At 35.5% G+C, this 11,653-nt stretch overlaps 1 protein-coding gene across 4 annotated transcripts in view; it reads right to left on the bottom strand.

The window, feature by feature from the left end:
* Positions 1–397: 397 nt before the first annotated feature.
* Positions 398–11,653, bottom strand: part of LOC135965515 (POTE ankyrin domain family member B-like) — a 28,868-nt gene continuing 17,612 nt past the window's right edge. For 2 of the 4 annotated variants that reach the window (XM_065522588.1, XM_065522590.1), the window contains exons 8-13: positions 10,972–11,042; positions 9,555–9,599; positions 8,366–8,532; positions 1,356–1,476; positions 524–700; positions 398–424 (exon numbers count right to left, since the gene is read on the bottom strand). In XM_065522588.1, coding sequence (XP_065378660.1) covers positions 398–424; positions 524–700; positions 1,356–1,476; positions 8,366–8,532; positions 9,555–9,599; positions 10,972–11,042 — 608 coding nt within the window. Of the gene's footprint in view, positions 446–523; positions 701–1,355; positions 1,477–8,365; positions 8,533–9,554; positions 9,600–10,971; positions 11,043–11,653 lie in introns of all 4 variants that reach the window. The other 2 variants (XM_065522589.1, XM_065522591.1) reach the window with 1 other exon arrangement.

The raw sequence follows: 11,653 nt of genomic DNA, 5'->3' as shown, positions 1-11,653 counted from the left end.
TGACTAAGTTGTCTGAACAGGAAAGATGGGGGCCTGCCCCATCTTGTCTCTCAGAGTTTATCCTGTGTGATGCAGCTTAATGTTTAGGCTGTTAATTTTGCTGTCAACATTAGAGTTGTTCAGAAAGAATCTCACTGTTATCTTTTAGGTTAGATATATGAGAATTCATTTTTTTCCTGTAAATAAACCTGTTCATGTTTGTTCTCTGTAAAGAAGTCTCTTTCATCTATTTGACATTGATCACAGTCATGTAGGGCAGTAGTCAGTCTAAAACGACATGATAGGATTTCCATTTCCAGTGTTTCCTAGCTGTGTCTTACATTCTGCAGTTCAGAACTGAGCATTCTCAGTGGTCAAAATGCTAAGCTGTCCACTCTACTGAAATACTGATTTTTACTCATGCTTCCTCATTCAATTTTACAGCCTTAAGAAGTTTATCATTATTCTCAGTTGTCAAAATGCTAAGCTGTCCACTGTACTTAAATGCTGACTTTTGTTAATGATCCTCCCTTAATTTTACAGCCTTTAGAAGTTTATCATTCTTTGCTTTCACACTTTGAATTTCCTCCAAAAGTTTCTTTTCCCTTAGCTGGCTCTGCTCTTTTATTTTGTCTACTTTCAGTCTCAGCATGGCAATTTCTTCCTGCAACATGCGATTTTCATGCAAGAGATCTTTTTCTTTCTTATTGGTAAGAGAAACCTAAGTAAACAAAGGGAACTTTTAATTAGCACTCAAGAGAATGACATATCATGATTTCTTCTGAAATTAAAGTATGACATTTATATTTGTATAAGGAAAGAATTCCCATAGTGGATATTTAACTGGAAAAAAGTTGGACAAAACTTCAAATCTAAAAATGTGTAAATTCCAAAAAGTTGAAATACTTATTTAAAGACCATGAAAAATAAGTCACTAGAGGATTTTTAGAATTTCAGAATTGGAAAAGCCTTTCTCTGAATTATAAAAAACACAAATGCATAAAATATAAGATTAATAAGCTTGAGTATATTTTTTAAATTGGGTTTATTCTCTGATATCTAATCTATCAACCACACCATTGTAAGAACCTTAGCTATGCATATATTTGGACAGAAGCAATTTCTTAAAGTTCTTTAAGTTCCTTTTTCTGAAGAAAGTTTTATCAATATACTACTTTTCTAATATTTTTACAGTCAGTTGTAAGAATTGCATTTATTCATAACTGTTTAAGCATTGTACCCTTCCACAATGTACATGTAGGCATCTAAACATTGCACTTCTGTTTTAAAAATCCTGTGTGCTTTCCAAAATACATAAAGTTGTCTTTTAAATAAATACACATATTAAAACATTTGAAAATGACTAAAGAAAATACCTCAGAATTCATTTTCTTTTCAGCCACTTCCATCTGCTCTTGTTTACCAGTCAGAATCTCTTGTGATATTCCAGCATTCTGTTCTTCCGAAACTTGCTTCTGGGTATCATTTTGTTCATCACTAGAAGAAATTTTGATTTTCATGAAATACTGGAGGTGTCCCTAAAATGATCTACAGGGCAACATGGTGCCATCAGATGTCATTCACACAATGCATATCTGCACATTAATCCAAGACAAGGCAAAGGGGTCTCACATCTCTTAACCCAGCTCTCCCCAACCATGATGGCACCAGGGACTGGTTTTGTGGAAGGTAATTTTTCTGTAGACCTGAGTTGGGGGATGGTTGCAGGATGACTCAAGCACATAACATTCATTGTGCATATTATTTCTATTATTACTTATATATAATGAAATAATTACATAGCTCACCATAATGTAGAATCAGTGGGAGCCTCAGCTTGTTTTCCTGCAACTAGATGGTCCCATCTGGGGGTGACAGTAGATGGTGACAGATCATAAAGCATTAGATTCTCATAAGGAGTGAACAACCTAGATACCCTGTGTAAGCAGCTTACAACAGGGTTTGAGTCACACTACTATGACAATCCAATGCCACCACCGATCTGACAGGAAGAGGAGCTCAGGCAGTAATGTGAGTGACAGAGAGTGGCTTTAAACAGATGTAACTTTGCTTGCTCACCTGCCACTAGCCTCCTGCTCTGTGGTCCAGGTCCTAACAATCCAGGGACTGGTACTGGTCCATGGCCTGGGGATTGGGAAGCCCTGTGTTAACCCATACTTTTTATATTTATTTTTGGGAAACACTTTCTACTTATATTCTTGATTCCTCTGTATTTTATAGACAACTCAGAAATTCCTTTTGGAACAAGACAGGGTCTAATATTGTGTTTTTAACATACAACTTTGAATTAATTTTATCTGTGTATGTGACAGAGATGTGAAATAAAGTAATCATTAATCACTTTTGATTTTACTTTTATTTCATGCATGTTAAGAATAAAACTGGGAAGTCCTAGGCAGAGCAATTGGGCAAGAGAAATAAAGGACATCCAAATTGGAAAAAAGAAAGTCAAATTATCTCTTCACCAATGATATGATCTTATCCCTAGAAAACCCTAAAGACTCCTACAAAACACTCCTAGATTTGATAAATGAATTCAGTAAAGTCTCAGAGGCTACAAAATGTACAAATACCAATGAGTAGTACCACTATACACTACCTACAACCAAGTTGCGAGTCACGTCAAGAACCCAGTCCCTTTGACAATGGCTGCAAAAGAGTAAAATACCTAGGAAAATACGTAACGAAGGAGGTGAGTCAACTATAAAAGGATAACTGGAAAACACCAATGAAGAAAATCAGAGATGACACAAATAAATGAACATACATCCTATGTTCCTGGACTGAAAGCATTGATATTGTGAAAATGATCATAGTGCCCAAAGAAGTCTACAGATCCAATACAATTTCTATCCAAGTACCAATGTCATTCTTCACAGAGTTATTTTAAAAAGCTGCCATTCATGTAGAACCACAACAGAGCCTGAATAGCAGCACACACACCAAGCAAAAGGAACATACATGTTGGCATCACATGACCTGAAAACTGTAATTATTTTTAATGAGGTAAAAATGCATAAGAATATTACTGTTATTGTACAGAGAAGACAGTGAACAAGAAAAGGAATTTAAAAAGAGAATATCACTACCATATACATATATTAACTGACAAAGAGACTAAAATCTCCTACTGGAGTTTATGTTAGGACTTGAACAAAAGCTTCTAGAAATACCAATAACAGAAACAAGGCAATTAATTTTAAGGAATAAATTATGCAAAGAAATATGTATTTTAAAAAATGTAAATAGATCTTCCTGAGAGCTATTATTAACCAATTCATCGTGACCACAATTTTAAAATGAGGTCTAAAATTCTGGAATACAAAATAGTTTCATTTTGAACATAGTTAATTGAAGGCAACTTTTAAACAGAAAATGTTAGTTAAAGTTGAGTGTAACTTAGGAAAGAAATGACCTGTACCAATGGTAACAAGAAGCCACCCAGAGCCAGTTTGAAATCTAATCAACCAATCAATGACCACTGGTCTTGCTCACCAACCAATACAGATGTGAGCAGCTTGCTTCTGAAATACAGCCAAGCAGCAGCACCTGCTCCATCAGAATAGCCAGTGCCGGAGCAGTATTCCTCTTACTATAGGAAGCAAAAAATTTCCAACTCTCTCATTTTATTTCAAATACCAAAGGTTCATAATCCCTTGAAAAGAATTTGTAAGTTCATTAAATGTGCCACCCCAATTTTTTTTTTTTTTTAAAGCAGGTGGCCAGGTGCAGTGGCTCATGCCTGTAATCCTAGCACTTTGAAGGGCCAAAGTGGGTGGATCACCTGAGGTAAAGAGTTCGAGACCAGTCTGCCCAACAAGGTGAAATTAGTAGTCTCTACTAAAAATACACAAATTAGCCAGGTGTGGTGGCATGGCGCTGTAATCCCAGCTTCTCAGGAGACTAAGGCAGGAGAAATACATGAACCCAGGAGGCGGAGGGTGCAGTGAACTGAGACCCCACCACTGCACTCCAGCCTGGGTGATAGAGTGAGACTCTATCTCAAAAATCAAATCAAATAAAATACTAGTAAAGTTTGCAATTCCTCTGACTCAGTTTACCATAATTACAATTATGATTACAAATAAAAGAATAAATAATTAATAACCACAATATTGGGCTTTTCTCCCTAAATAAAAAAATTAATATAAAGAATGTAGCTTATTATAAAAAGCCAAAACAATTATTAAAATGCATATAATTACCAGACAAAACTAAGAGAATGACCCATGTCAAAATTTTAAAGTAAGAATCAATCAAACAACATACCCAGGATAAACTCCATTCACTCATTTAATAAGGATTTATTAGGTAGCTACATCCAATACGCTAGGCCTTTTTCTAGGCAGTGAGGATATAGTAGTGAAAAATAAAATCCTTATTCATGAGAGTGAGATAAACACACAATAACAACAGACAGAGAAGACAAAAGATACAGTATGTTAGAGGAGAAAAACTAAAGCAGGAAAATGAAACGTTTATGTGTTTGATGGGGAGGGTGGTAGGAAAGTTGGGATGGTCAGAAAAGTCTCTGCTGAGAAAGGGGATTTCTTTCTTTCTAATACAAAAAACCTTTTATTTGTATATCAAAGACTCTAAGAAATGATGATATAAGGTTAAGAGTGTTGATGTCAAGATACAAATGGATTTGAAGTTAGAGATGATAAATCACTTTGTTTCATTGAACCTTCCCTTGGTTACATTAGAGAGCCTCCCTGGTACACTCCCAGTTGAATCTTAAGCATGATGCATCTGGGTAGTACATGGTTCTTCCTCAGAAAGTGGTTGTTCCATAATGTGTTTCTTTTTACCCTTTTTCTACTTCTTAGCAGAAAGGAGGTTTTAAATAAAGAACTGAAGGAATGGAAAGAGTAAGGTAGGAGGATATCCGTGGAAAAAGCATTCCGGACACAGGGAACTGCCAAGTACAGAGGTGTGCTTGGAGTCTTTAAGCACTAGGGGTAGAGAAGGGATGGCAAGAAGTTCAGTGTGGCTAAAGCAGAGCAAGGGAGATAATTAGGAGGAAATTTGATACATACTCAGAGTGAAATGGGAGGCAATCAGAAGGGCTGGGGCACAGGACTGACACAATTTGACTTATATTTTAGGTACATCCACTGAGTTAAGAATTGATGAAAAGGGAAGTTTTTAAAAGCCAGGACTATCAATTACCAGTCTATGACACTCATGTAGACTGCAGATGAGGGTGGCTCAGATGTAGAAGATATGACTGGCTTCTGGACATACCTTCAGGTAGACCTGACAAGATTTACTGAGAGAATAGATGTAAGGTGTCAGAGACGGAGAGAGAGATGAGTCAAGAATGACAACGAGATTTTTGGCAGAGCAACTGGAAGAGTTGCCCTTAACCAAAGTAGGAAAGAATACATGAGGGGTAGATTTCAGAAAGGCCATTAGTAGCCCAATTTTTGGTCTGACAAGTGTGTGATACCCAATAGCTAACCAAATAGAGATATCAAGTAGGCAGGCTCATATGGAAATCTGGAATTAGGGAGAGAGATCTGAGCCAGAGACATACATTTGGAAATCACTAGCATATACACGGTAGAAAAAGTCACGAGGGGCTGGGTGCAGTGGCTCATACTTGCAACCCCAACACTTTGTGAGGCCAAGGCAGAGAGATCACCTGAGGTCAGGAGTTTGAGACCAGGCTGGCCAACATAGGGAAATGCTGTCTCTACTAAAAATACAAAAATTAGCCGAGCATGGTGGCACGAACCTGTAATGCCAGCTACTCAGGAGGCTGAGGCAGGAGAATCACTTGAACCCAGGAGGTGGAGGTTGCAGTGAGCCGAGATCACACCACTGAACTCCAGCCTGGGTGACAGAGTGAAACTCTGTCTCAAAAAAAGAAAAAGTCATGAGAGAGAAGATTGAGGACTGAGCCCTCGGAAAAAACAATGTCCAAATGGAGAAAGATGAGGAGGAGCAAGCAAAAGAGGCCATGATGAATGGATTAGAAAGGCAGGAGGAAAAGCCTGAGGGACTGAGGTCCTGAAAGCCAAGTTGAAGACGCTGTTAGAGAGGAGATGTCCTCCATTGGCTCAAATTCTGCTAACAGATTAAATAAAATGAAGTGTACGAAAAATGCCTAGATTTATTACAGAAAAAAATTAGTGATAATCTTGAGGAAAAACAACGTTGGAGGAGTACTGAAACTGAAGACTTACTGGTGTGAGATCAAGAGTGAATGAAAAGAAAATTGAGTTCATGAGTGTAGACATGTTCTTTTAAGGACATCATACTTAGAAGTCATGGCTGAGAATGTTGTTATTTTCTTCCACAGTCATGGAAAATAATAGACAATTAATTTCAAATTTTATATAACAGGTGTAGTCTTCAAATTTTACATAACAATTATATATTTTAAAAGTTATAAAATTATACACATGTGGCATTAAAAATGCCAGACTGAGGTGTTAAATTCTTAAAAGTATAGAACTAAAAGTCACCTTAAACAATTCTAGATTCCATAAGCTGAATATCACTTTGTTCATGCTTATACATAAAGACCAAGAAACACTAAACGTTTCAAGGAGAGTATTTCTGGCTTGATAAAAATCAGCCAATTCTAGAACAGTTGATACTCATCAAATATACAAAGTAATTGATCACAGTAAACTACTGAGTTCTATTAACAGGAATAAAGTGGCAGAAATGCAGAAAATAGTCTTATGTTATAAATGAAATTTAAAAAATTATATGAAGTCACTGTGGAAAAATGTGGTGTGGTGAATACTGAAATATATCCTTTTCTAAAAGGAAGGATAATGTCACACATGCCGGACACTTTTATGAATAAGAGTTACTGCATTAGTAGCACCTTCCTTTTAGCACAAGGTCAGCACATTAGCACCTGTGGGCCAAATCCCACTGCCTGTTTTTGTAAGTCAAGTATCTTGGAACCCAGCCACGCTTATTCACTCTACAGTTCACAGAGTCAATTAGCTGGGTGTGATGTTGCACACCTGTGGTCCCAGCTAGCAGAGAGGCTGAGGTGGGAGGATCACTAGAGCCCAGAAAGTGGAGGCTGCAGTGAGCCATGATCACAAAACCGCACTCCAGCCTGGGCAACAGAGACCCTGTGTCAAAATTATATATACAGTCTGCAAAGCCTAAAATATTTACTAACTGACTCTTTGCAGAAAAATCTGACCAAATTCTGGTTTAGTAGATGAAAGATCCTTTGATACATTTTAATAAAAGTTTTACCCAATATACTGAAATGTTTATATTAAATATAGATCCCCATACAATCCCTTGGCAATATTCAGATTGAAGACCCAATATTTCAGCACTCAGGCACTGACAACAAAAATTTAATAACTAGCAATCAAGGTACAGTGTCAATGGAGCATGCAGCTTCCATTTGCAACACAGCAGATATTACAAGAATTCTAACAAAATTATCTTAAGATGTGTTATCAAAGTAAAGGTTTTAAATACATTTTAATTGTGAAATAATCCGTATACTCTAGCTCTAACCTCATTTGTAAAAAATGGTTCCATACTACATTATTTTCTGGGAATGAAAATTGAGCTATTTCCTATTGGTAAGGATTTACTTTTAATAATGATAAATTCCTACTGATAAGGATCCATCTTTTGATATAATGATGCTGTAATAAATGTTCTTATATGTAAGTATATACATAACTAATCTATACAAGTATCCTTAACATACATATATAACCTTACTATGTTATATATGTGTGTGTGAATATGCTACTCAATTAATGTTCGAAATGCATTTACCAACAGTGTACGACATGTCTTTTTCAATGAGACCATTTCCTTTGCAGCAACACAGATGGAGCTGGCGGCCACTATTCTAAGCAAACTAATGCAGAAACAGAAAATCAAATGCCACATATTCTTAATCATTTAGTGGAAACTAAACAATGAGAACTCATGGACACAAAGAGGAGAATAACAGGCAAAAGGGTCTACTTGAGGGTGGAGCATGGCTGGAGGGAGACGACCAAAAAACTACCTTTTGGGTATTTTGCTTATTATGTGGCTGATGAACTAATCTGTAGCCCAAACTTCCATGGTACAGTTTACCTATATAACAAACTGCACATGTACCTCTGAAGCTAAAAGTTCACTAAAATGTAAAGAAATTCCTTTCCCCTCACATTTGCCAATACTCGTTATTTTTCAAATAAATTAATGACTGGAAAAAATGGTAACTCATTTTTTGCTGATTTTCATTTTTCTGATTACCAGGCAAGGCTGAATATCCTAGGAAAAATATAAAATTTTTAATCATGAATATTAGCCCAAATTAGGATTAGTTTGACAGCATATGGCTGTCTCCTATTAAATGTTGTCATAGGCTTACCTGTGATACTCTTCATTCTCAGTGTCAGGAAATTGCTGACTTTCAGGTGTTCTGCTCTTGCTTTGTGGAATTAATCCATCATCACCATTGCCAGCAGTGGCATCATTAGTCAGGTTTTCTGGTAATCCCATATTATTACTTCCGTGCTTCTTCATGTCTTCTTCAGCCTTGAGTGGAAGTTTGATATTAAGGATATTCACTTTATTGAATAAAAAGAACCTTTTTGATTGATTTTATCAATTGACTCAGTTTGTCATTATTGTAGTCATTAAAAATATTTCACACTTAAGTTTGATCATATATACAGAACAATTACCCTCTAATTTTAAGATGTAATTATCATATCATTGTAAAGTTTGCTTCATTTCTGCTTGACTGAATAAAACAGAATTTTTCAAAATTCAAAAAGGGCCCTCCTTCATTTTGTGCTTTTATTCCCAATGACTCTTCAGAATCTTATATATGTATTTATCCCATTTGACTCGTGGGAACACACAAATAAAAAGACAAAGATGCAAAATGTGTCTTCTTCTGTCTTTACCACCTAGATCTCACATTAAGCAGTCAGATTTAGAGGATGAGACACTGTGGGGCTTCAGGAATAGAAAGGAAGATTGCACTTTTCTGCACTGAGATATTCTTCTCCCCCACTGCCTTTGATCATTTTTTTTCATTTGGTCCCTGGGATATCAAAAACATGATGGTTCTCACTGAAACATGGGAACCAAAGTTCGCCACAACACAAGGAGCAGAGTGAAACTGCTGAGGTACAAGCGTGGATGCCCAGAAAATAAGATGTTCCCCAAATTTCACATTCGATAGCCGTACAGTTTTCTAGCTGGAAGATACACAGAATAAGAAATTATCTTCTTTAGCCACATTAACTATTGATAATCAGACTAAAACCAAGAAAGATAAAATGATTGATCCAAAGCTCCTAAAGTCGCATGACCTAGCACTTTACGGCACCATTCAGGATTATTCCATAATAATGAAAGAATATTTCTAGGGTTTGTATCTCTTTAAAACTCAATCTACAGAATTCTTTTTGAGTTAAATATTAAATTTTTCACTGATGATTTATGCTACTTACATGATAGGATCATGTGTGCCTATACTTACAACACTTTATTAAACAACATAATGTAAAAATCTAATTCAACAGAAACATTTGAATATAATGGTATACCTCTCTATCACAATCCTTGTTTATTTCTGGTTCTTGAGACATTTCCTGCAAATGCAAAAATAGAAGGTTAATTTGCTTGTTGTATTTCTGTGATGTTTCCTCTTTTGGAATGCATGTTTTAAAAATAATTTTATTTTAAGTAATCAAGTATAGACAATGAAAAATTAGAAAATAATTAAAATTAAAATTTAACTGTTAAAATAAATAATTAATTAAAATTAAAAATTAACTTTTTAATCTACGTTCAGCTACTGCCACATCACTGGCTTCTGACTAACATGAGAAAAATAATTCACCTTAGCCAACGGGAGAAGATCAACATGAACCAGCAAACTTAACTTTGTCACCATTTGTTTGGACTCCACTTAATTTATTACGTGTTAAATCTGCCAAAAATGCATCAGCGGATGATTTGTAGTGTTGCAAAGTCTTCCTCACTTGAAAAGAGTTTACCTCACCAAACCCTAACCAGTGAGCCTCTACAGATTACTAACTGAATTGTAGGCATGCTTTCAGTTATTAGGAGCTGAAATCAACACCAAACAGAAAGAAATGCAAATTCTTAAATTTTAATTGAAATTATATGTCATAATATGATAGTGTTATGTATCTAGTTTATCTGCTTAAGTCCAGTTCTAATATATTCTAATGTGTACTAATGACAGTGGATAAAAATTTTAATAATCTGTACTCATTTTCTGCAACTGCAGTAAGTTCAAATGTTATTGTGTTTCTGCACTAACACCAAAGGTCCCATTCTGCAAGATACGATTCTTGTAATAGGCATTTGGGTTGCTTTTATGACCTGGTTCCCTCCCTGAAGAGAAACGCTGAGGTCAATGAGAGATCACAAGGCAGAATATATCTTTCACCTTGCTATCAGTGACTGCAATATAAAACTGCAGATTTTCAATCACTGGCCATGATTACTCTTCAACCACGAATCCAGCTCAGGGACCATCAGTGTTACATTGTTCATAATTCTATTGCTTAATAATATAATCCAATAATTGATGTTACTTTCTTTATTATGTCAGGGTGTTGTAAGAATAAAAGAACAAAGTTCTGGAATTTCTTTTGCCTCTATTCCAAAAGGAAAGATTACCTATAAGCTAATCAAAAAGGCAGATAAGAATATTTTAAATAAGAATATTGTAAAGTAAGAGTATTTTAAAGTTTATAGTGGTTATGTTTTTTAAGGTAAGTTTCAAATGCTAACTTAGAATCTATTGATTCTTCTGTTAATGAGGTTGCTGAATTTATTAAATTTTATGAATCTATTAAAAAGTTCTTAGAAAAAAGAACCTATTCATCCTCAAAACCTAGTCTGAAAGATAATTTCATTTGGACTACCTAATATTATTAAAGCAAAGAAAACAACATTAAATCAAACATTTAAATGTAAAATTTTCCATGCCTCTGGCTGGCTATTTTCACTGCCTTTAAGCCTTTGTGATTCTTCCTCTGATGTCAGCTTTAAATCTTGTTCTGTTGAGAAATCCATATATTCAGTTAAAATGAACCACTTAGAACAGTTAAAAACTATTGCCTTTATAAAAATAGATTTAAGACAACATTTTATTTTATCTCATAAATTGAGTGTTTAGTGTTTCATGAAATAGTTACTTAGGAAATCACTCTCTAAGACTTCAACAAACCACTTGGGGAGACGCCTGATGAGATTCACTCACAAATTCATCCACCCAACATAAATGAACAAAACCACCAGAAACACAATTTTAAAATACAGTAGAAACATATAAGGTAACACAGAATGTTGTTCTCCACTTCCTAATCATGAAGCAGTAAATGTAATGAAAAGGAAATTTAGTTTTAAAGAGAAACAAGTTTTCCTGCACTTGACTACTCTGACTCTAAGGATAGTAACAGGCAGGGCCCAGGTAAGGTTGTGTTGACGCTGTCCAAGAAGCCAGAGCCCACAGGTATGGGTCCAGACATCCCAGAGCAAGGTTCAGAAAACAAATTCCTTTACCATCTCCCCTCCCCCTCAGCATTTACTCATAGCTATTTGTACAAATGTATATATTTTGCAAGCTCTTCTTTTCCTTCAATGTAGTTGCAAAGTCACAAGCTATGCT

Source organism: Macaca fascicularis, chromosome 10, assembly GCF_037993035.2.
Source record: "Macaca fascicularis isolate 582-1 chromosome 10, T2T-MFA8v1.1".
NCBI lineage: Eukaryota > Metazoa > Chordata > Mammalia > Primates > Cercopithecidae > Macaca > Macaca fascicularis.
The sequence above is the reverse complement of the archived record's forward strand: the minus strand, read 5'-3'. Positions and strand labels throughout refer to the sequence as shown.